The sequence below is a fragment of the Helianthus annuus genome, chromosome 11 (assembly GCF_002127325.2).
Source record: "Helianthus annuus cultivar XRQ/B chromosome 11, HanXRQr2.0-SUNRISE, whole genome shotgun sequence".
In the NCBI taxonomy this organism is placed as follows: domain Eukaryota; kingdom Viridiplantae; phylum Streptophyta; class Magnoliopsida; order Asterales; family Asteraceae; genus Helianthus; species Helianthus annuus.
The window spans coordinates 44,041,004-44,068,959 of NC_035443.2; the positions used below are offsets into that span (position 1 = coordinate 44,041,004).

A 27,956-nucleotide genomic window follows, 5' to 3' on the forward strand; every position below is an offset into this window, starting at 1 on the left:
ATAAACCATTCCACTACAAAAATTTAAACAAGTACATGTTTGCCCTAAACGGGACTTCTATATGAAATAACATGCCCACGCAGGGACTAAACAAACACAACATACCCACGCAGGGGTTAAACAGAAAGACATGCCCTCATAGGGGCTGAATACAGAAAGACATACCCACGCAGGGGCTAAACAAACACAACATACCCACGCAGGGGTTAAACAGAAAGACATGCCCACGCAGGGGCTGAATACAGAAACAATTATCCACGCAGGGACTTGATTACAACATAAATAAATAAATAAGGATCTTCAAAAATCCCTTCTCTTGGTCTTCCCCTTGATTAGGCTTGCCAAACCTTTGAAGAAGCCTTGGTTGTTCCTGCGTTCTGCTTGAACTTCCTGCTCAACTTGGTCCAACCTATCGAGAACCTCTTATTGTCGCTCTGGTGGTATCAATTGCGGTTGCGGCGGCTGCTGATGGTGAGGTTGAGGAGGTGGCGGTTGTTGGTACCCATAAGCTGGGTATCCAACTCCCCAGGGAGCTCCATAAGGCCCCTCAGGGTGGAGAGCATTGTAATCCCATGCTGCTTGGTATGGGTCAACCTCAGCATAATTGTAGTTGGTGTGGGCCGGCTGCTCAAAGGGATTATAAGCCGCTGAGCCGGCGTATGCAGGAATTGGGTTAACAAAACCCAACGGTGGTGGCGCGACAGGCGCAGAGTCTACTTCCGAGATGGGGTTTGAAGGCCCACCTATCTGCGGGTCTTCATGGAGTGGCGGGTAGTGGCTGCCACTCGAAGGTTGAGGGGTGCTGATACGCACTCCTCCTCGCACGGACATCCGTGCGTTTGATCTTCGTCGCCTCGGTGGCTCCGGAGGCGGCTGCTGAACTGGTGGTGGTGGCGGTGGAGTGACCGTGACAAAACGAGAATCCTCGGAGGGATCCTGCTGCTGCTGCTGCTGGTGAGGCGAGGAGTGGTAAGAAGGGGTAAACACCCAATCATATTGGGCGAACCTCGCCTGGTAACTGTCTGGACCATGGTAAGGTGATCCATGGAAAGATGACCCATCAGAGATCTCGATGGGGTGGTTAGGGGTCCCGGTTGGAAGCTCGGCGGGATCCGTGTCTTCGTCCATGTCCATCGCATGGTCGCCCGAAAAGTGGTCTTCAGGTCCTAGTGGGTTAAAACCCATTGGTTCTTCAATGTAGTTTGCCGGGTTGAACCGACTTTGGAAGACAGGTGTCGGGTCGTTGAAGGAATGGTGAGAGTTGGATCTCTGAAGAGGGATGAAAGAAGGCTGTGGGTTGTGGGGCTCATTTTCAGATTGAGGCCCAAAAGAGTGGTGATAGGATGGTGACGAACTTAGCGAGACAGATCGCCTCACTGGCTCTATATACGTCCTCCAATGCTCCTGAGGACTGGTACTCATTGTGATTGATGGGGTTCGTCTATGTGATGGTCCGGCCTCATGATCATGGCCAGTGACTGGAGCCTTTCCTCTTCCCCTTCTAAATCTTGCCGGCATGATTGATCCTGTCAACATAAACAAAGATAACAATAAAGGAAATATATAAAGGACAAAAATAAAACAAATCAGGATTTGTCCTAAGTTCTTTGTCTAGACTCGAAAATCGAGAATGTGCAATTGTGTAACTGAGATTAAACACAAAAGGCTAGTGTTTAATTCACTCAGTGTTGGCTCTGATACCAACCTGTCACACCCTGAAATTTCCACGTATTACCGGTGGGCCCGGTGGGGAGTATCGTGATGTAGCTGATATCATCATAGTCAATCAACACAATTTAAATGCACAGCGGAAGCAAAAGATGAATCACATTACAAAGCGAATAAATAGTAATATCAAAGTATCACAACGGACTGTAATGGATCCATAGATGGATCGAAAGATAAAAAGATTATTGTTCAACAAACTTTAACATCTAAACCTTGCAAGACTTGAGTAATGATGCCAGGAGTAGTCAGTCTATTTCGTCTAGTACCTGCACTTAGCCTTTTTTTGGAAAATACGTCAGTTTACACTGGTAAATACAATTAACTGACTCATTTTGAAAAGAGTTTAAGAAAATTGGTTTGAATGCACATGGTACAATATATCTTTTATAACTTGGGACAATTATTTAAAAATAATCTTGTATACAGTTTTACTTATTTGTCGTCCATTAGAGCCGGTTTGAAGAGCCGGATAAGATTAACTGACACGCCACAGGTATAATGCCCACAAGGTTAATTCCTTTAAGTGGATTACCAGTTTTTACATAATGCAACAGTCAGGTGTATGCCTACACCCTGTGCTTAGGTCGTGGCCATTTCATGAATGATGCCAAGGATATCCGGGACATGGTCATTTAACCCCCAAAGGCCATACACCAAATAATACATATTAAAACAGGTTATGTAAATACATTAATCACAATCCGATTTAAATGACTACACACCCGACCAAGCGGTATTATTATAAGACCGTATCCCAAGCCCGTATAGGGAAAATAAGTTAAAAGTATTTACCTGAGCAAGTAATAACCACAAATAGCAAGTGCACGTAGCTTTTACCGGGCTCCTAATCTGGAACGAAGGTTTAATAACCTATTAGATTCCTAACGGGTCTTAATTAAGCCTAGACTTAGACCGGTTAGTTTTAAAAGGAGATACGGTTCAAAACGCACGATTAAGCGAAGACCGGATTAGAATGTGGTTTAGACCCGACAAGCTTGGATACTTGTTTGATATGGCTAAACTAAACACATTCTGGATTTTGAGATAAAAATGATAAGGTTTGACCCGTTTCGGCTAGTATATGCAAACTGGTTACATAAACCAATCCGAACGCGAAAAGTGCGTAATGGGTAACCAAATGAGTCATGAAAAAGTTTCCTAAGTTAATATGCCTTAAATATGTTGTGATATCAGTAGGATACCTTCCATTATGCCCAAAATGAATTTAAACTCAAATTATGCCCCGTAGGGGTATTTTGGTCATTTTAAAGCTCATAAAAGAGACTAATTATAAATCTGAGTTTCAGGTCTGATATAATCAGTAAAAATATTCATTTTTATAAATCATAACAGTAGGGTATTACATATATGTGAAATTTATCTTTTATAACCAAACTATGCACCATAGCTGCATTTTGGTAATTTCACTTAAGCTTAAATGGTAAAAATTAACATTCTGAGTTCAAAACTTTTGTTTACTGTTAAAGTATACAAATTTACTAAAAATATCAGTAGGCATCAAACCTTATATGTTAAAAATGGTTTTAACTTATACCATGCGTTACAAATGCGTAAAAAGGCGATTTTAAGCGATTTCCGGGTTTTATAAGAAAATCTGATATTTTTATTACTCCAGAAAGCTTAAAATACTTTATTTATCATATGAAATCAGTAGCAAAAGGTTTGGTATCAAAATGTTTTGTAAAACTCATTTTATAGGCCAAAAGGGCAAAACCGATAATTACCGAATAAAGCTTAGAACCCTATGTTATGCTCAGCCTAAAAATAAATAAAAATCTTCAAAAATCCCAGAATATTATTTTATATCAGTAGGTAAAAAGTTTGGTATAAAAATTTGGGTTTAAATAGGCTATATGCTAATTACGCCGATTAATTAATAAAAAGCTTTCTAATTACGCTATTGAGCATAACTCCTAATCTAGACCTCAAACTGATGTGAAAATTTAGGGACATGTTTATATTTTAGTAATAAAGGTTTCTATCCTTTCACATTTTCAAAAATATCATTTTAAGGTCAAAAGGGCATAATGGTCAACAATTAAGCATATAACGGAAACATGCAAATGATTTGGATAACTAATGCACCAAGTTGTATAATCACAGAGGGTTATACTAACATGTAACTTGGTCCTAATAAAGCTCTAAGGCATTTCTAAACTATGCTCTAATGGGTCAAAACTGAAAGTTAAAGCAAAAGTCTACTTTTACGATTTTCGGTTCCGAATCGAGCTTAGACTGAAAATTGTCGGGTTGAACATGTTTAGACATGTTCTTACATTAATTACCAAGTCATATGAGTGATAAAATAGGTTGCATGGCTTTTACATTGTTAATTATGTGTTTAATTGAAAATTAGCTTTCTGTTGACTTTTTATAATTAACTTTGACCCGACAGTTGACCTACTTAGACTGGGAATCAGAGAATACCCTTTTAAGGGTTTATTACCCACATAATTACCAACTCAAAACTATTCTTAATTCGAGAGTTGACTGGACCATTAGTGACTAATCACTAAGTCAAACCTTAATTACGATAGGTTTGACTTTTGGTCATTAAACTAATTAAAACAGAAATCAGGAGGTTAAGGACACTTACAAAGGTCCTAAGCACAATTATGGATCCTAAGGAAACTTGTTGAAGACCAGAGAAGCTCCAGAGATCAGCTTGAAATGAATTTGAAGTGGCAAGTCCAAATGTTGCAACTTCAAGTTCTTTATATAAGGATCCATATTGCACAAGATCATCACACCCAAGTCTACATAAGTTCCCTGATCATCCCATGTGTCCCTATGCATGGAAAACCATTGGCCCAACTCCTGTATTTCGAAAACCATGCAAGTAAGGCGGTGTAAAAGGCTAAACATGCATCTGTCCATTTTCTGCTGCCAGCAACAGCCTTACGGACCGTAATCAATATCCTTTGCGGTCCGTAAGCACCTCTTACGGACCGTAAGTCCAAACTTATACGGTCCGCAACCGACTTTGATCAAAGATGCCCAGTTACTGACCTTGCGGACCGTAAGCCCAAGGCTTTGCGATCCGTATCCGTCTTTCAATTATATTCGCCCAGCTCTGCCATCTTACGGACCGTAAGATGGTTCCTTTGCAGTCCGTAAGCCTTCATCAGAAGACAAAATCTTTGTAAACTTTTAGGTTTTGACCATGAAACTTTGCTAATACGAATCCAAGGTCTTAACCATCAGAATGGGACCACTTGATCAGTTCTGAAAAGCTATGAAAGCCTTGCCATGCATTTATGTTATCTTGGATTCTTTTGAAAAAGGTCTTGAATGCAAAATTTGTCGTAACACTCATAGACTTCATTTTCTTTGAGGTTTAAATTAATTATCACCAAGTATGACCAGATTTGAAATGTATATATATCAGATGTTTATAAATTAAGGTTTGGGATTTATAATTAGGTCGCTCAGAGGTATTAATTAACATGTCGACACTTTTAAATCCTACCATACATCTTTCAAATTGATCCGGGTTTATGACACGTTTATATTTCATGACACGTGTCTTCATAGCATTGGTCGTGGTTTTACGTGGTGTTACATATAAAGATGTCTTCTTTCACAGCTTGCTGAAGTAGACTGATCATCATTTTTTCTGCCTTATACATATCTCTCTATTTATCTGACAATTCAGAAATAGTTTTGTTAACTCCCACATCCGTATGAGGTTTAACATACTTCTTTTCAATACACTCCCAAGACCTTAAATGATTTGCTTGAACCCAATTTTCGAAACGGTCTTTCCAACAATAGTTTTCTTCAATGCCCATCAACTTAGGAGGTTTCTGTAACGTTCCTGTTTCATTTTCCATGTTCACACTCTGAGCAATGGCAACCGGAGTACTCGGAGCAGTAGCAAATGCGTTGTAAACTCTTCTTCCATGATTCGGTAAAATATTTCACAAAGCCAGCCTTTCAAACGAAATGAAGCAACTTGATGCAAAGTGGTCGATTTCGTGCGAAATGAAATCACTTTCAAACGAAATGGCAAATTTGATGCGAAATGGATGATTTCGTACGAAATGGTAATCTTTCAAACGAAATGGATCCTTATACCCACTTCGTGCGAAATGGAATCAGTTTCAAGCGAAATAGCACTTTAATGCGAAATGAAGTCCAATCTTGTCAATCCGTGCGAAATGGATGTATCAATTCGTGCGAAATGCTGCTGACGTCATCCAATCGGCCATGTTTTTGTCAAATTGATCAGGTTTTAGATTGATTTTAGGTATAATTCTTTAGGATTCGATAAAACAGTGTTTCGCACGTTATATGTGAAAATTAGCCCATTTTAACCGTAAAATCTTGTTTAATTTTGAAAAAACTTGAAAAAGAAGGTGTAGAAATCAGAATTTTGATGAAATCAAGCTGAAATCGGTAAGAACTCTTCCTCCTGAGCTCTGATACTACATGCAGGATCGTTTGCATGACCAAACTCGAATCAAGCTGAAATCGGTAAGAACTCTTCCTCCTGAGCTCTGATACCACATGCAGGATCGTTTGCACGACCAAAACGAGTCGTTCAGAAGAGTTCTAATCAATACGAGAGGCGGAAACAGACGTATCAGAGTTGAATCAGCTTGATATACACTTTAACTGTCTTGTTTATTGATTTAACAATGTTTTACAGCCTAGAGACACTTCAGCAGCACCTCGGCACCGGAATCACAAAGTTACAAACGAAATGACCAAGGCCACTATATATAGAGGATCCATTTCGCACGAAACAGTCTCAAGCGAAATGGACTTTGCATTTCGTACGAAATGGATACATCCATTTCGTGCGAAATGACCTCATCTACTCTAAAACTCTATTTTCTCGTACAACGTGCCCTGATCTTTCTAATCTATCACAAGACTCGATACAAGACGAAGTCGACAGACATATGCACCAACAGTAGGATCAATATCATTTTCATATAGTGTTAAAGTATTTTGTTACTTATTCAAGTTTCACAAATCAATGAGAAAGTCATAAAGATGTCAACTCCTTATTAAAATAACGGAACATATTTTATGTTGACTACATGCACATCTCACTATACTTTAAATCGTTACTAATGATAGTTCTTATAATTGCCTGGTTAAAGACCAACGCAGAACCATGCTAAAGAACACCGTTACATATAAACAAGTCCAAGTATGTATCTCAGGTTAAATGATACAAAGTTGATACTATATCTAATACCTATTTATCACATTGATCTATGAGGTCATTTGGTGTGTGTGGGGGGGGGGTAGTCTAACTTAACCAACACAAAAAAATAGTCGTAGTTCATAACCATTCCCATTACTTTGTGCGACTACAAACAACTTAAGAATTAGCTACTTATTGATGGATATTAAAATGAAAATAGAAAACAACAATAAATGGTGTAAAGGACCATAATCATCATGTCAAATAATATAAAAGATATCGTTATAATGTTCATAGATACCCAAGTGGTAAAATGCATATCAAATTTAATCACTAGCATAACATAGTCGCATAGAACCACCATTTGTCTTACGATTAATCGGACAAATATTCTTATCTGCCGATCTATTCAATGCTGGAATAGGTGGATTGGTCCGAGTGAAGAAAAAAACAGAAAAAATTAAACTGGTAATCTTTTCTGGAGATATCAATTTTCCTGGAAAGACAAATAAGGCATTCCGATTGATACCACCTGGAGGGGGAAAACAAAATTTCAAAGAATACAAAAAATTGAAAATTGGCTCTATATCCAACGAATGAAACTTTCCAGGTATGAAAAAAAGTATTTTGTTTTTGGTTCAACCCGTAGTCTCATATAAAAAACGGATGGTATAACTTTAGGAAGACTTTTCCCAGCGCATCTCTTGCAGGAAAGTGATAATCTACAACTTCGAGTTGTCAATTATATCCTTTATTATGACCCAATTCTTGAAATTTGGGACACAAGTATTCAATTAGTTCGTACTTGTTTAGTGTTGAATTGGGACCAAGACAAAAAAGATCGAAAAGGCCTGTGCTTCCTTTTTTGAAATAAGGACAAATGGTTTGATTACAGATTTTCTAAGAATCGACTTAGCGAAGTCACCTATTTCATATACCGGAAAAATGAACGATTTGCCGGGTTCAGGATTGATCTCTGAGAATGGATCTGATCGTGCTAATGGCAATCCGTTTTCTTCCATTTATTCCTATTCCAAGGCAACGATTCAAGAATCCATTAATCCAGATCAAGGAAATATTCATACATTGTTGAATCGAAATAAGGAATCTTAATCTTTGATAATTTTGTCATCATCCAATTGTTCTCGAATAGGCCCATTCAACGATGTAAAATATCCCAATGTGATAAAAGAATCAACCAAAAAGGACCCCTTAATTCCAATATCAATAGGTTGATTGTTTCGCTCTTGTATCTTCCAAAAGGAAAAAAGATCTATGAGAGTTTTTTCCTAAATTCGAAAGAGAGTACTTGGGTTCTCCCAATAACTAAAAAGTGTAGCATGCCAGAATCTAACTGGGGTTCGCGGTGGTGGAGGGACTGGATCAGAAAAAAGTGTGATTCTAGTTGTAAGATATCTAATGAAACCGTCGTTGGAATTGAGATATTATTCAAAGAGAAAGATCTCAAATATCTGGAGTTTGTCTTTGTATATTATAGGAATGATCCGACCCGCAATGACCATGGTTGGAAATTTTTTGATCGTCTTTCTATGAGGAAGAGGCAAAATAGAATCAACTTGAATTCGGGACCACTATTTGAAATCTTAGTGAAACATTGGATTTGTTATCTAATGTTTGCTTTTCTTGAAAAAAATACCAATTGAAGTGGAGGGTTTTTTCAAACAACAAGGTGCTGGGTCAATTATTCAATCAAATGATATTGAGCATGTTCCCATCTCTTCTCGAGAAACAAGTCCCGGCTATTCACGGAACGTGAGAAGTAGATGATTAATCATATGCTTCTAGAAGAAATCGAAGAATTTCTTGGGAATCCTACAAGATCTGTTTGTTCTTTTTTCTCTGACAGATGGTCAGAACTTCATCTGGGTTTGAATCCTACTGAGAGGTCCACTAGAGATCAGAAATTGTTGAAGAAACAACAAGATCTTTCTTTTCTCAGGCGATCGATCTGAGACACGTGCTTTGAAAATAGGCTGACCAGATTCAGATATGTATGACTATACATACATACATACACATCTCCCTCGTCATAGTATCTCTCATATATAACGCATATTTTAATCTCTTATATCATTCTGGGACATTGAGATTTACTAGAGACAATACCATGTGCTATGGGCAAGAAAGCATGCTTGGAATCTTCCATAGAAAAACACTGAACAAACTTTCAAACATACACTTTGATTATCTCTACGGATCTTTATTCCTAGTATATATGCGGTTTCACCAACACCTTACATTCAGAAGCACTTTCCAAGCCATGACTAAACATCTTTTAATATTGGAATATTTCGAATGAGTAGTATGTCATATGCATACAAGTTCTAGAAAATAACAATGTACTCACTAGCTTTCTAGTAAACACATGACTCATCTTCATTCTTGATAAAGCCAAATTCTTTAATTTTCTCATTTAAACGAAGATTCCAGCTTCTAGATGTCAACTTTAATCCATAAATGAATTTCTTAAGCTTAAATACTTTATCAAGGGGTTCAGGATCGACAAACCTTTAAGTTGTGCCATATAAACATCTTTGCAAAAATTTCCATCAAGGAAATTCGTTTTGACATCTATTTATAATATTTCAAATGCATCCCGATAGATTTAAGCATGGCACATGGAGAATATGTTTCATCAAAATCAATCCCTTGCTCCTTTTTGGTTTTAAGGTTCTTTTCTACACCATCGCCTCCATGGTTGCATAATCATGCAACCCATGCCTAACCAATGTGGTGAATATCCACTCATATGACGGATTAAATGCGAACACATCAACGTTTTTCTCCAACAATCTTATGAGTTCTTTCTTTACCATTATCGATATTACATATGATAATAATGGTTTGTTCCAAATTGATTATCCATTTTCTTGTATATCTCATGTTGTTCACTCACAGAGACTTCATCTTCACCATTATTCATATTTGAAAGCATTTCTTAACATTTTGTCTATCTTCTCACTTTAATGTTGTTATACCCTTAAGAGAATAAAACTTCATGGCTAAATGAACATTAGATATTTGCTACTAGCTTGAGAGTCCTTCCTAGAATGATATTCTTGAAAGATTGTCTTTGGGTCACATGAAAATCCATCTATATTGTATGTTAAACCATGAGCTTCCCCGATGTATGTTGCATCATGTGCTTCCCCAAGATGAATATATTGTGCCATTGGAAAATGTATATGATCAAGAGGTTGCTCCACCTCCCCCGTCACTTTGGAAACTTTAAAATATATGATAAAGTTTATTATAATAAAATTTGTATTAAAAAGTAGATAAAAATACAACATAGTTGAATTTATATAGATATCATAAATTAAAAGTAACAAAATAAAATTAAGATTATAAAACTCGAATTATAACTAAAATCATAAATCACCATGTAAAAATACACAAAAAATAACTTAAAATGTGTAATTAGATTAACCTAAACAAAGTAGCATGGAAGGGACCAGAAATCCTCCCTTTCCCAAAACCTACAAGTAGGCCACCTATGACCAAAAACCACGGCCTCAATCTATGTGTTTTTAAAGCTTCCTAATATTTTTCTAAAATAACGCATATGCTTTAATGTTCTTGTGACCACCTAAGGTCTATGCAAACTTGTCCCAACCTAAGGGGAATTTTCAGGCTTACCAACCCGACCTCAAGCGGCTATCCACATATCACAATTTTTTTCTAGGCTCATCAGGGGCGGACCTATAGTGATAGAAGGGTAAGAATATTTGTAGGGTGGGAGATGAAATAAGAGTTTTTAAGGATTTGTAAGGATATGACATGACAGATGACGTGGCAGCTAAGGGTGCCTAAGAACGCACGTAGCATTGAAGATAGTCTAAGTTTAATATGTTTGTGCATTTTTTGTAGAAGTTATGTACAAATCTCATAATATTTTTGTACGTCATTATTCAAGGAAAGGACATAATGACATCCTTGAATTATTAATGCATGCATCCTAATATTTTCATATGACCACTCTATTCGACAAGGAAAGCGTATAATGACATCCTCGAAATATTAATGCATGCACCCTAATATTTTCATATGACCACTCTATTCGACATTAAGTGTATAATAATGCTACAATAAGATTAAGTTGTGGCTTATTGACTTTATCAAATTTAGCTACATTCGAACACCATTGTTTATTAGATCGCCACTCACTTGGTGGGCTACATTCGAACACCATTGTTTATTAGTGGTATGAACTTTTTTCTTTTGTACATATAACAAGGGTATTTTTTTTCCTACGTATTGCAACGGTATGTTATCGCAAGCATTTGATGGGTATCAACTAAAAAGGATAAACATGGCTACAAGGTTAATTTTTTTATTAATAAAAGTTGACACATGCAATCCATTTGATCGACTAAAAATGATAAACATGGTTGTAGAGTTAATTTTTTATAAAAAAAAAAAAAAAAAAAAGATGACGCATGCAATCCATTTGGAAAAAAATTAATGATGAATAAACTATTATTAAGAAAATTAAAACATATTATTCCCGGCACATTATGGCGGAATTTTGGTAGGTATTGGTTCGTCTCATTACGGTAAATCGACGTGTTTTTCACATCCTCCATCAACACATAAAGACATAAAAGTTGTGATATGCCCAAAATTATATCGACATATATTTTACATCGGGGATGTGAGTAGAATTTGATTGGTATTTGTTTTGGTAAAAAAGTTTGATCAAGGATAATGTAACCAAATTTGTAAAGTGAGGTAGATTGCTTAGGTGATGAACGATGATAAAATGAATGCTAGATGAATAAGGTAATCAAACACAGAGATAATTATGAGGAAAAGCCCTTGATCACTAGTAGATCGTCGGCATAAAAACCTTGGATAGTGAAAACTATCACTATCAACTATATTGCACAATTGAAAAGTGTGTATAACTTTGGATATTGATTAAGTGTTTTACAACTGAAAATTATGAGTGTTGTGAGAGTTCTGGTTCGCAATGTGTATGTGAGAGTGCGAATTGTTCCTAATAACACTTGATCAACCCTTTTTGAATAAGCCTAACAACTAAGTCCGATAATCTTGCTAGACCACGTTCAAGCCCCATGACCGTTTGTGGAAATAGCACATGCAACATCTTGAACGAATTATTCCCGAGATTCCAGCTAAGATTCAGTCCACTTCGTTAATAACCTGCACATGAATATTAGAAAACATCGAGAACAATTGTTAGAAACCACAAATAATAATAAGATCCTTGATCCTCTGAGTCCCTGCACTACCCGCTAAGGATAACTGATCCAAGCAACACCTCAGAATGTATGATCCATAATTATAAAAACCTATGCCCTAACAGTATTCATTCGGTATAGCAAGCAAAATAAAGTCTTAGCATAACCAAAATAGAATCCACATGGGGTTTAGGTTTCTCTAAAAGGGCCAATTTTTCTAAGAAGGCTAAGAACCCATAGAAACTTGACATGTGGCAATTTTAATTATTTACAACATGGGTAAATTAGTGAATTTAACCATGAACTATTTTCGGTATTTATCATGGATTTACTTATATATCCGGTTTCTATGGAAGGTGTTTGTGTTCTTCAATTTTGATGGTGTTTTTATTTGCGTATGGTGTTGCTATATGTTTACATATATAGCATGGTGTTTTAATAACATCTAGGTCAATTCATGATTTTACAACCTGTGTTTCCAGAAGATGTTCTTGGTATGGTGTTTTATACATAATAAGAAGACGTTCTTAGTATGGTGTTTTACATCCCGCGTTTCCAGAAGATGTTAGTATGATGTTTTATACATAATAAGAAGATGTTCTTAATATGGTGTTTTACTGCGTTTTTATACATGGTGTTCCATAAATGACAAAAAAAAATATCGATTTTTAAAACTAAATAACGATTGAGAAGAATCTGGATTACTTTTGTATGTTAAACCCTGAGCATCCATTTGATTTTGAAAAATCCTGATTCGAAGGAAGATAGAAGAGAGAGACACAGAGAGCTTGATAATCACGGTTGAATAAACTGATATATGGGAGTTTCTTTTTTAAAACAACATCAATTGCAATTTTACCCCTACATGCCTTAACTAAGACCCAATCTAAATAACACTATTTTTAATTTTACCACTACCAGATCTCAGCCATCCATTAACACATCAATGACTCAAAACCATTCTCACACTTCTTAAATAAAACCCTTTTTGTAAGATAACTCTACCCTCCATATGTGAATGGTTTTAAATGACTAAAACTAAGTGGCCTAAATGGAAAGTTACGAAACAAGATCGCTATTTAGTGATTTTGTTTTTTCGAAACTACAATAAAGTAGGGCTGGCATAACGGGTCAACCCGATCTGTTAAGACACGAACCCGAAACACGTAAACACGTAACACGAACACAACACGAAATCTTATCCTATCAGATTTTCGAAACATGAACACGAACCTATTAATAAACAAGTTACACGAAACGACCTGTTAAGACACGAAAAAATTACCAATGTATCATACGACCTGTTTAAAACACGAACATGACCTGTTAAGACACGAACACGACATGTTTAAGACACGCACACGACCTGTTAAGACACGAACACGACCTGTTTAAGACATGAACACGATTGAATTAGGGAAGCTATGAACTGAATTGGGAATGGTGGTGTTTGTGAGAGAGATTTAAAAATTAGGGTTTGAATTGTGAAAAAAGAACCGTGTATGTTTGTGTATAATTCATCCCAGGTCCCACGACTGATGACCCCATGTCCACACCCACATATAATATTTTTTAATTGTTAATTATTAACATGTACTTAACAGGTCTTAACAGGTTAACGGGTTTTAACCTGTTTAGATACGAAACCTGTTAAGGTTAAACACGAAACATGATAACTTCGTGTAGGTTCGTATCGTGTTAGTGTTCGTGTCGGAATTGCCAGCCCTACAGTAAAGTAACAAGTAATGTGAAGTATCATAGCTCTTCCATTCATGTCATTTAGATTAATCATTTTTGAATTTAACAATAGTTAAACAATATTAAAACATTGTTATTATTTTTATGATTTTGTCCTTTAATATAACCTTTATATTATTCTTTTCCTCCTTACACTGACCTTATGTTACAATTTTTTATAAAATGTAATTTATAATATGATCACTTGAAATCTTTTTTCTTACAATCTAGATCCCATATGCTGATGCATGTGTTAAAGAAAAGGTGTAAATGTTATAAATTGAAAAATAGTTCATATGGTGTTATGATTTTTCTTTTGTCAGGCTTTAGTTATAAAAAGAATAGTAATTTAGCATGCAAATCATGCATATTTGTGGAATATATATCAAATATAAGACGTGGGTAAATATATAAATGGGATGGGACCCGAACCACTTTGTTGAAAAATGACAATAATGATCATAAATCACGTTTGCTCATTTCATTTCCATCATATCTTCTTTCTTTTTTGTTGTAGCAAAAAACTCCTTGACCTATTGATTCCCCTTGTCGATGTCCACTCCACAAAACACGACTTTTCTGGGTTCATTGTCCCTTCACATGTGTAATAACACGTAATTGTGTTATCAACAACGTCTAATCGTCTCAATTTGATTGTAATAACACGCAGTTGTCTCCGTTGAAAACGCAAATGACCAATGCACTTATAGGATCAAATGTTTAGCTATAATGAAGGTTTATGATACCCCATGAAGAACGTCTCGCTTGCGATATGCGCATATAATGTATATATGTGTGGGTGCTCTGGGGGCAAAAGTGATAGTGCACTAATTTTAACGTTATTTTACTAATTACATGAAAATAACATTAAAAGAGGGGGATAATTAATCATGCATCATGTGGTGGCGTTGATAACCGAAAGACAAGGAGGTACATGCACTAATCGGCAGTTGTCTCAATTGTTGAGTGTTATGTGCCTTATATCCAAGGCTTGATTCAAAACTGCTATCGAGCCGGGGGTCTCACTGGAAGCAGACTCTTTATTCCTACGGGGTAGAGGTAAGGCTGTCTACATCTTACCCTCCTCAGACCCTATCTTAACTTTGCTATTGGTGTGATTTAGTGAGTATGATGATGATGATGATGATGATGATGACGATGATGATGATGAAGGTTTAATATCTCATTTTATACATTTATATAATCGTTTGTGGTTTTCGCATGTAAAAACATAAAAAGGATACTTACTAGTGGAGCATATAACATATGCTTTGGTAACCTCTTTCTTTCTTTCTTTCTTTCTTATATTCGTATCTCACCTCATCTTTAAAGACAAAGAATTCCAATATAAGGAATATTTTTGCCTTTAGGCTACCAAAAGAGATAGTGGCATGGGTCAACTAGAGATAAAAAGAACCCCTAAAACACTTGGTTTCTTGATCTTTCTTTATGTGTTATCATGACAAGTCCACTGTCATCAAACTCGGATTTATATCCGTCTATGTTAAATATATTTGACAACGTCCCATCCCCGTAGAAAGTTGTCGAGAGGGTGTATGTAGACATTCTTTACTCGTAATTTCCAATCACATTATGTAGAATGCTTGCTACATAAAGTTCACTTAGTAGGTCTTTTATCTTTATATAGAATATACACATGTTACAAAAAAAAGTGTAACAAATAGATTGAATAACAAGTTCGGGTTAAAGTAGTAATACTTTAGGTAAAAGACGAGTTAATTCGTGTTGACTCATCATTAGTTTCCCTAGTTTATTTTAGAGCAAAGTAGTTTAGTGGGTTAAAACGTACAAAACATACTTTAAGCAACTATGGTAATATTTATTTGTTTTTTTATATTTACTTATTAGACTCGTTATAACTAAAAAGGTAACCCAAGTTTTATCTTATATCTTTAAACTACAACCTTTTAGAATTAGGATATAATCAAATTGTTAGGTGTCCATCAATTATCAATAATTAACAAGAAGATATTGTGACATGGGATGAATCATATGAAAACAAAACAAACATATATTTATGTATGGGTTGCTTTTTTGAAGAAATGATTCCACTTTCACATGGAATGGAATGGATGGATTTGAGATAGGTGTTGGTTTGCATCTAGGAATAAAAGGACAACTCTATTGGCCCTTTTGCTACATTTTTTGCTTTTTTATCAACAAAAGAAAAGGTAAAGAGAGTGCTTTTGGCCAAGAAGGGTAATGTTCCTTCCAACCATTTACACAAAAGACTTGAGACCATGACAAATCAATAGTGGGGTGTAACCATCACCTTTTGCCTAACCATTATAATTTCCCCAAATGCCATCATTTTAACAATAATAAAAAACGTGATCTCTTTGATAATCATGTCATCTTGACCATATTCAATTACTAAATTGATGTATACTTTTAAATGCCAATAAAATAGATTAGTTTTGTATTTCTAAAGTTCAAATATTTTTACATTACTATTTACGATTCAGGCTCAGACATGTAAAAGCAAGTCGGATGAAATAATCAAGTATGATTATTGATTAATATCCTTTCTCAAGTAAATATTGTTTTTTCGATTGAATCACTTATCATAAACTCAAAAATAAAACGTTTATTCCATACGCATGGATCGATTTATTTTTGAAACATATAATCGACTAAATTGTGCTCAAATATTCTGATATAACTTTTATAATCAAAATCAAGTAAATTATCTAACCAGTCAAAATAAGCATCTAAAGTAAACATAACATAAACAACAACCAGATTCAGCCTTATAAAGCTTTAATTATTCTAACTTAAGAAAATTTTATTTAATAAAAAAGGAGGGCCAAATAGTAATGATTTGGATCGGGATGCAAACCCAACTCTCCCACTACCTCGCACCAAAATATAATTATGTCTTGATTAGCTTTTTCCATGTTGCGCATTGGAATGACAAAGATATGAGCATCATTGAAATGTCATTTAAAAAAAAAAAGAGTAAAGTAAATAATTCATTATATATTCTTCACATAATTTTATTTGCATCATTAATTCATTATCAGGCCAAATCAAACATCTTGAGTGGGGTTTTTCTTTTTTTTAAAGAATCAATCCCGAGCACTCTTGGAACACTTACTGAACCAGACGGAGTACTCTAAGTGTAACCCAAGTCCACCACCAATTCCGGGAAAAATCTGGTAACCCACCTGTCCGTAGACACGACGGTAAAATTACCGATAAAACTCGTTTGGCTCAAGAATCGAATCCATATTTCCCTAGGTCTTCTACCATTGCCCACCAGTGCCTTACTCTGCACCAAGTGAGTGTTGAACCTGCATCTCACAAAAGAAATGCAAGGCTTTCACCACTTAATCTAGAGATCATTGGCACTTAGTGAGGTTTCCCTTACAGATAGAATTATTATTCATGCGAAATGAGAAATTATAAAATCTTACTTGAAATTGTACCTTAAATCAGTCTTTCTACAAGTTCGGACTGTTTCTAAAACTAGATGCCAAATAACCCATTAAAAAATGAAACATCCAGACTCTTGTACTGTCAATACAGTCTGCTTCCCCAACTAGGAGCTCATGGATTTGTTTTTGATTATCTGAATGAAGAGTTTCTAAAAGGTCACCTATCCTGGTACTACTACCACATGAGCTTGCTCAGCTAAGGAGTTCTCCTCTCATCCACAATTATTGCACCAAAAATGTGTTGGCCATATTTGAGGTCTATTATTCCTTAGACTGTGCTGTGTTGCGGACGGCCTAGGGCCGGCTCGGTGCGGAACGGGGCCTACACACCGCACCTAGGCCCGTCCCCGTCCTCTCCGTCACCCCTTCGATGCCAAAGTCGGGCCACTTCTCTCTTTCTAACACACACACACACATATGTATATATATATATATATATATATAGGCTTCTGTTCAATTGAGAACCACCACGAGTTGTGACAACCATAAGAACTCCTAACTCTCGCGGGAGTTGGGCCATAATTTTTTGCTCAAACGTAGATGAAAATATTATAAACACATCTGTAAAAAGATTAAAAAATAATAAAAACAAAAATTTTCGAGTCGGTAGTTACGCCTGACGTAAGTTTTGTTTACGAGCTGATGTAAATTTTATTACGGCAATGAATTTTTTTTACAATTGATGTAAATTTTTGGATGCAACATTTTTTTAATTTTTTTTATTTTTTTGCTGAAACTAGTGATTTTTTTTAAGATTTTTGAGAATTTGTTTTGGAAAAACATTTTATAAAGGCTAGTTCTCATGGTTCTCACAACTCAAAGTGGTTCTTAATTTAACCTTTCCATATATATATATATATATATATATATATAGGAACCACCCTTTATTGCGAGAACCAATGTGAACACAACTAAAATACCTAAAAACACATAATTTTTTTTAATATCTTTTAATTAAAAACCGCTGTATTTCGTTATTAAAAAAAAATTGGCTACTAAAAGTAGCAATTTTTACATAAAAAAATATTTAATTTTTTTTTTGTGTTTTTTTAGATTTTTAGGGGGTTTAGTTTTTAGTATTTAGCTTGGGTGGGGGGGTGGGGGTTAGATTTTTTAGGTTATTTTGTTGTGTTCACATTGGTTTTCGCGGTTCTCGCAATAAATACCTAAAAATTTCAAAAAACACTCAATTTATTTTATATTTTTAATTTTTTTTAATATTTTTAGAAAAAAATCGCTATATTTCGTTAAAAAAATAAAAAAAATTGCGTAACAATTATCCATGCACATGTGCATATGTATCGTTTCTTTGACAAATTCCGTAATACATTACTAATATCAGACAATTGCACTTTCATTTACACTACCATTCATAATACACTACTTTTTACATTAACAATATTAGAAATGCACATGTGCATCTATATGTATGAACTTGTTATAACATTAACAACACTAGAAATGCACATATGCATCTATATGTATGAACACGTTATAACGTGTTTGGTACACCACTTTGAATACACTTTCACTTTCATCTATCATACCATCCATAATACACTATCATTACCTCCTACCATCCGTAATAGAATACCATTGCCTCCTACCATCGATAATACAATACCATTACCAATATTTCACTTTATTACATGTACATCAACACCCTTTATACCATCCAAACAACACATTACATCATAAAGTGACAAATATAATCAAACCATCAACCACTAGATATAACTAACCAAAGCACATGTTTATGGGCCTACTTCATCATTTAAAATACAAACTTTTTGTACCAAAACACGTTATATCATGGTTATACATAACGATGCACATGTGCATTCTTAATATTGGTAATGTAAAAAGTAGTGTATTGCGGATGGTAATGTAAATTAAAGTGCATTTCTCTACTACTGGTAATATATTATGGAATTTGTCCAAGAAATGATACATATGCACATGTGCATCCATAACTGTTACTCGAAAAAGAAATTTTTTTGGTAACGAAACATAGCGAGTTTTTTAGAAAAATATTTAAAAAAATTGTGTGTTTTTTTGGATTTTTTTAGGTATTTTTTTGTGTTCACATTAGTTCTCGAAGTTCTCGCAATAAAGGTGGTTCTCGCATGAACCCTACCTTATATATATATAGGGTCAGGATCTAGAGAAAACGGTAGAAAGTGTGAGAACGGTGAGAACACTTATGGGTCGTCCGATCAAAACGATCCATGGACTAGATTGCGCGGTGGCGTTTTCGTAAATAACATCAATTTTATTAGGTGGGACGCGCTTCATTAAGGGTAAAAAGGGTCTTTTACTGCTCATATTTAAAACGCCATCAAATGATAAACGCCATTAAAAAGAATAAAACGTCATTAAAAACAAAACGCCAAAAAATAGTGATAAAACGCGTTGGATATTACAGGAAGATGAAACAAACACAATAACTGAATTTCAGTTATTAACATTTATTAGAAGAAATTCCCTAATAAATTACGCGCCAAAAACATCATTATATAAACGAGGTAAAACATAGCTTCCATAATCACTTAAATCTGTCCATTTCTGCAAAAAAATCTTTAACCAAAAACGCCAACTTAACCAAAACGCCAAAAATGGCAACAATCGTTTCGTGGAGATATACTCTAGCAATCACGTGATTCGTCCTCCGTTTTGACAACAGAAGGGGAGTGTATGTTAAGACGGTCAGGACAATATTGAAGAGGGAAGAAGAGGTACAGAGGGGTATCTTATCCCTTGGCATCGCTCTTGACAACGAATGCCATGAAACACATATGCTTATGAAAGCATTAACCAGAAAATTTGGACCAATCAAAGCAGATGTGAAGCCGGACCCTGTCATGACATCATGGCATTTTGATGATGAAACTGACATGGTGACCGTTACATACGACAGTGGAGAGTAGGAAGTCTACTGGCTTGAAAAAAACATGACAAAGCAGGGTCTTGGTTTCATGAAAGAATTGCATAATGCCACTTGTACGAACACAGAAATGGACTCAAAATTGGAGTTAATGCAAGACATGTTCAAGTGGAGGCTTCAGAATCTTTAAGAACAAGAAGCTGATGAAGGTGAAGGTGATGACATGAATGAAGATCCAGATGAAGACTCCGAGGAAGAAGATGACGTAAGTGATGGATACTTTTCGGATAAAGTACCTTCTGACGAAGGGTTTTAATTTTTTTTCTTTCTTTCTTCTGTGTAATCTTCTTTTCTTTTTTTTAAGATAATTAAATGATATATTTCTCTATTTATTTGCAAAACGCCAAAAAAATACTAAAAAAGGTTATTGCTTACAAAACGTCAGAAATAACAAAAAATATTTTTCATGCTTATTTATTTTATCTGTTATTGTATTTTGTCATCTTGGTCTGTATAACGCCATTTAAAAAAAACGTCAAACTTAGAAAATGGGACGTCTATCACCTACAAACTAATAAAGCTGATCAACACAGTAAATACAAAAATAGTAACTGAAAAGACAGTTATTTTATTACTATTATTTATTACAATAAAAAAATCTCGCCTAAACTACGCGCCAAAAAACTCCTATAAAAGAGGGGTCTATACACATTGAATTGATCATACCCGGAAAAACAAACGTCATATCCTCTAGAAACCACTCACTTTAAAACGCCAAAAAATGTTGGTTAAAATAACCACAGATGGCAAAGCTTTCACTGAAATAGATTCTTCTTCTAAGGGGGTTATCTCAATAATATTTTGCTGAATGAGATGGACAAATATTCAAGAAAAAGAGACTGATGACAGTGATATGCCATTATGTGAGCTTTGTTCTTGATGAATATCAGCATGGAATAAAGGGATCAACACAAGTGTAAAATGCTGTTTTGGACTCCATTATTATAAATAGCATCAAGCAAGAGTTGATATTCAATGACATGCCACCAAACAATAATATCACACCAAAAAACAGGATGCCACTAAGCAGCTTCGTCGGAAAAAGACGGGGTTTATGTAGGAAAGTTGGCATCTAGCTAAGGTATTCAAAAAAAGGTTCAAAATGCCAAAACAAATTCAAGAAGAAAGAGGCTGATGACAGTGAAGATTCGGAAAAGAAATTAGATTACCATTTTTTATTATTTTATTTTCATTTTATATTGTTTTGATATCAAGTTATATGTTGTTTTGCTATCTAATTCTCTATAAATAAAATATATTATTATATAAAACGCCAAAAACTACAAACACCAAAACGCTAGTAGTATGAAAACTGTGAGAACGGGTGTTGGCAAAGCACCTGGTAAAATGTATTAAATGCCAAAAAATTCACTAAACGCCAAAAAAAAATTGGTCTTATTGTAATCTTATGCAAATATTAATGACTCGTAGTGAATTATTATACAAAACGCCAAAAAAATTGACCAGAAAACTCTATAACGCCAAAAAATTATCTATGTGACACAAAAACAATTAATTCAAGGCCAAAAAGTTTAATAAATACAATTAACACCAAAAAAACTTAGACGCCAGAAAATATTATACTGCGTTAGGAAATAAAAGAAGATTGAAAAGACAAAAAAACCCCTCAGACCCTGATCATGTTCCGCGTCACGTGTTGGGCCAAGATGCGTTCTCACCGTTCTCACACTTTTGAGCGTTTTCTCCTGATCCCGTCTCTCTCTCTCTCTCTCTCTCTCTGTATATATATATATATATATATATATATATATATATATATATATATATATATATATAGAATAAGTATAATGTACAAAAAGCCTAAACGTACGTTAACGTACGCGACAAGATTACAACGTGCGTGATTAACATACAACGTGCGTGATTTGTATAATAAAGGCCCCCATGCGTGATTAATTAGGGTTCCATGCGTGATTTGTGCCTCCCATGCGTGATTATCAAAAAAAACTGTTCCATGCGTGATTACTTACCTGATCGAACGGTTACACCCTTCGCGTATGTTAATGTACGATAAGGTGTTTTGTATGATAACCTTTCCCTATATATATATATATATATATATATATATATATATATATATATATATATATATATATATATATAGGGAGAAGATCATGCGAGAACCACCTCTTATTACGAGAACCGCGAGAACCAAGTGTGAACGCAACATTACTCAAACTACAAGGACTGAAATATAAAAATAAGGTATTTTCAAGAAATCAGTTGTCATATCCATTCACAATTGGTGCTATTCACTCATGTCCAACGCCGATTATCGCCTCCGTCTCCGCCACCACGATTCCGACCACCGATCGAAGATTCCGACGATGTATCTTTAATTCCGGTCACATTCTCAACACCTCAACGAATTATCAACGAATTAGTTCATGTATTACGACAATTCATACAATTTCTGCAAACCCTAACATTCTTACAGCATATTTGTCATTTCTCCTCCACCACGATTCCGACCACCGATCGAAGATTCCATACAGTGTATCTTTAATTCCGGTCACATTCGCAATTACGACAATTCATCAAATTCCTGCAAACCCTAACGTTCTTACATCATATTCGTCCTTTCTCATCTTACAAGGTAATGTATATGACTTTTTGTTCAATAAGATCTGTATACATATTCACAAATTAAATGTTTTTAGTTTATGTTAATACATACATTACATTTACACTTGTGTCATAAACATTAAACTGATTTGTTAACATTTAACTAGTACTTTATTTTATCTACTACATATGCACATATGCATATACATTACTTTTTGCATCTATGTTACTTCTAATACGATCACATATGTTTACACACATTTACAAATGTTACACTATTTGTCATTCTACCTATTGTTACATCATACACAACATGTGATCAATATAATAACAACAAATGTTACTCACGTTAATTGCAGAAATCATGGCATCATCTGATTCGTCTTCAGTAAACGCCCCAATCAATATTATTAGAAATGATCAACATTGTCCAACAACAATGCAATCTGAAAAGGGTTAATTCCTATAATTGATTCATCTTGTGCTGTTGCATCTATCGACCCCATCTATGACATTGTGACAGATGATATTTTGAAATCCCATATAACACACAGTCATATTCTGATTCTGGATCGTCTTCTTATGTGTCAACTTCATCAAATATACCACAACAACTACAATTTCTACATAAAGAACAGAAAGGTATTACATTACTACATCATCATTTGTTTAAAAACAATTTACATATTGACTATTCATGCATTAGGTTACAACATAATTCTGTCATTCTTTTATAATATGCATTATAAACCTTATATTCATTTACTCATTCAACAGGTACATTTATAAGTTCAGTTTATTCGTCCCCCGATGGTACCAAATTTTGGACTCCCAACTTTGACATTCAATACATGCCATCCATTGGAAGTGTATTCCAACACTGGGATGATGCTATCATGATGTATAAACAATACGCTTCAAAGGCTGGATTTTCTGTCCGTATTAGCACTTTGAAATCAAAGCCATACCCATCCAATCCTAGCATAAGAATTCCTACACATCGGTACCTTTTATGTTCAAAAAATGGCAAGCCAAAACATAACACTTTCGATTCATCACTACCACCTACAAACAACAGACGACGTAGCCGATACACCGTCTCTAATTGTGGTGCATGTGCCCGTTTTCGATATTTGGAAACAACAAAACAATTTCAATTATATAGTATTGTTGAGCAACATAACCATTGCATGATCAGTAATGAAAATGCTGATCTTCTCAGACAAAATAGACAAGTAACTTTCGAAGATCAACAATTTATACATCGGGTCGGGTTAAACAAAATTGGGCCGAGCATTGCCCACAATATTCAAGTTTCCTTAAAAGGTGGACCACAAAATGTGCAGGGTACTACAGTGGATTTTAAAAATGTAAGTAGAGACTTTCGATTATTCATTGGTGCCCGCGATGCAAACCTTTTTGTTGACACCTTACAATCAAGAAGCCAAAACCGTCAAGATTTCATCTTTGAATATGTTGTTACAAACAACGAGCTTCGTTCCGCTTTTTGGGCTGACTTTGTATCCTTACGTAATTACGAAGCTTTCGGAGATGTGTGTGGATTTGATGCTACATATGATACAAACAAGTATGTTAATTTTCAGTATTATTAAATAACAACATATTTTATAATCATATGTTTAGGTGTAATTCATGCACATATGCATATGTGCATATTCATTTTCTGTATATTAATATGTATACATATATACATAACATACTTATTTCAAATTTATTATAATTTGCATGTTATGCACTCATGCATACACCATATATTTATTTATTATTTGCCTCATATCAACTTATGCATAACTGCATATAATCATATTATGATATTAAAATATACATATATAACATTAACCACATGCATATATGCATACAATATCATCTGCATACATTTTTTGTATTCATATCATTACTCATACATTACATCATATACATATGTGCATATGTTATATAATATAACACTATATTCTATTTTATCATCATACACATAAATTCTGATTATTCACGCCTACATACCACAACATACATTTTTTACATACATGTCGTAAATTTATTTTATGATTTGTATTATTAATACATATTACAATACATATGTTGCAGATACAAGATGATTTTTGTTCCATTTACTGGTGTTGATCACCACACGTTATGTAATTTTCGGTGCTGGATTATTATACGATGAAACAATTGAATCATACACTTGGCTGCTCCAAATGTTCCTTAAAGCCCACAAAAAACAACCTTCATTTATACTTACTGACCAGGATGCTTCTATGAAACAAGCTGTGTTAAATGTATTCACCGAATCCACCCATCGTTTATGTATGTGGCACATAACGGATAAACTGCCCGCTAAGGTAACGATATTATTAACTTTATCTTATTCAATATTCCAATGTACGTATATATCATCATTCTTTTACCAATATTATAATTTAACATTCTTTATTTATGAATTGTCAACAAATTACAGATATCTGGTGATATACTTGCAAATGGGAATCTGAGGAAATCAATACACAAACTTGTTTGGAACTTGTTCATAACAGTTGAAACATTTGAATCACAATGGCAACTTTTAATGAAGGAATATAACTTGAAAATCACAAATGGTTGACCGATATGTATAACATTCGCACACGTTGGGCGCCATGCTATTTCAGAGATATTCCGTTATGCTGTTTGATGAAAACGACATCCAGGTGCGAAAGTTCTAATGCACGTCTCAAAACTAACTCTAGAGAAACAAACTCCCTTGTCCAATTCTTAATGTGCTATGATACTGCTGTTGATTCCAATCGTAATAAACAACGTAAGAATGAGTTAGATAGTGACACACGCACACCAAAATTTTTAACAACCCTTCCCATTGAAATTCAAGCATCTGAGATATACACATGGAATATATTTTTGGAAGTTCAAAAAGAGATTCATCGAGGAATGTTGCACTGTATCATTTCTGAACGTCCTACCACGTCTGTCGACTCTATTTATAGTGTTAGACATCTTAACAAACACAGAGTTATTGTCAACACGTTCGAGGTACCTATCTTGTTAACTATTAATTATTTTTTTTGTTCATTTTTTATTACTTTAAATGTATGTATATATGCATATGTGCATAACATATGTGATGCAAATTTATCATAAAATACATTTTTTATTCATATATGCATACATCATCTGATTACTCATTAATTACTTCATCCAAACTTATGCATACTTGCATATATTCATATTTTATTATGCATACATGTAACTAACAATACAATATGCATATATGCATACAATACCATATGCATACATATTTATATACATAACATTCCACAACATGTACAATGTATGTACATATTCAAATCTTAAAATACCGCTTATGACGTCTATATTATACTAATATACAACACACATTTATTACAAATAATTATAACTATACATCAACAAACCTGAACATACATCGTACTCCATACGTAATCATACATTCTCCCATAAATTTTTTACATACTTTAATTATATCATATTATATGCATATATGCATATATACCAATTTATTATGTTATTCCATACAAACAATACATCATTCATATTTATAAACATACACTTCACTTATATATTTACTTACCTTACACCATTCATATTCATGCAGGTATACGCTGATATCCCATCAAACACTTATACTTGTTCCTGCATGGGATTTACACATCGGTTATTTGTGCCGTCATATATTTTGCGTATTTTGGTTCAAATCAATTGACCGTATTCCCATCCAATACATAAGTGGGCGATGGAAACGTGATGCGGTCCCATCAAGCGTGTATACCTTATCACACATGTATTCAACAGAGATGAGCGAGACTGGTACACTAAAAACTGAAATACTTGATTTGCTTACCCAATGCATGAATCGAATTGGAAAAAACCCTGATCGACTTCGTTCATTATCCACACAAATACAATCCATCAGAAATGAAATATATAAAGATTTACCTGATGAACCAGAACATAACCCAAAGGCTGCTAACATCAGTGATATACTCAACCTTCCAATTCATTCATCTTCAACCATCCAGCCGCCTATGGGCATACGAAACAAAGGTTCGGGCACCAAGAAAAGACGGGTTGGTCCGGGTGAAAAAATTGTTAAACGTCGTAAACGTCCCGCGCGTCTATGCAACCATTGTAACAAATATGTATTTGATCATGATAGTCGCAATTGTATTAAAGTCAAAGAGGCAAAACGGGCTGCTTACAAGGCCAAATGCGATGCTGCGGCTGCTGCCAACCTTCCTCCTCCCCGATATGATGTATCGGACAATGAATTTGATGTTGAACCTACATATGCATCTACCGATTCTGATGAAGAGTTCTACAACGACAACACTATTGATATAGTGTATGATACGGTTGCAACAAAAACTAAACAAGTCGACCCGGCACCTTCAAAAACATCTAACCAACCCATTAGACATTCGTCCAGAACCCGTCATTACCCCAACTATGTTTACAATACTGAATCAGAAGACGATGTTTGATATGTTTTTTCCCCTGTTTGAACTTTGCATTTTTTTTATTAGTAACATTTTATAATCTTTTTATTTGTCTCACCTATATCAAACATATCGTTTATCATGTGTTACATTATGTTGTGATTATTTTTTTCAGTACCATTCACATTTTAACATGCATATCATTACAATATATGTTTACCTGTTTAACTATGCATATATGAATAACTTTTATATATATATATATATATATATATATATATATAAACATGTATTATGCATATATGCATATTAACATTATTTTTATCACATGCTTCCTTCTGTCATATTTATATAACTATTGCAAGATCACATCCACCATTACAACCTTACATCTAATCATTCCATATCTATCTATGCATATATGCTTAAACCCGTATGTACATATTAATATACATATGTACATATAAATTATTACATAATTCTATATTGTTATCAAAAGATACATCCATTTTACATTATATTATTACTATATACATAACTAAAACCATTTATACTACAACATACTACATTATTACACATCATATGCATATATGCATATACAACCATATC

General features: G+C 34.6%; 1 protein-coding gene across 1 annotated transcript; it reads right to left on the reverse strand.

The window, feature by feature from the left end:
• Window positions 1-423: 423 nt before the first annotated feature.
• On the reverse strand, window positions 424-7,929 carry LOC118484009 (extensin-like). Its single transcript, XM_035979872.1, has 3 exons — window positions 7,833-7,929; window positions 1,391-1,526; window positions 424-778 (listed from the first exon to the last, which is right to left on the reverse strand). The coding sequence occupies exons 1-3, from the start codon at window positions 7,927-7,929 to the stop codon at window positions 424-426; spliced, it is 588 nt and encodes a 195-aa protein (XP_035835765.1).
• Window positions 7,930-27,956: the final 20,027 nt, after the last annotated feature.

What these genes read in the sequence shown, in the direction of transcription:
- LOC118484009 (XM_035979872.1), bottom strand. Translation starts at nt 7,929, where the DNA reads ATGGAAGAAAACGGATTGCCATTAGCACGATCAGATCCATTCTCAGAG. An exon ending in TTTTCCGGTATATGAAATAG is followed by an intron (nt 1,527 to 7,832) that starts GTGACTTCGCTA and finishes TTATGTTGACAG; the next exon opens with GATCAATCATGCCGGCAAGA. An exon ending in CCTCAGGAGCATTGGAGGAC is followed by an intron (nt 779 to 1,390) that starts GTATATAGAGCC and finishes TTCGAGTGGCAG; the next exon opens with CCACTACCCGCCACTCCATG.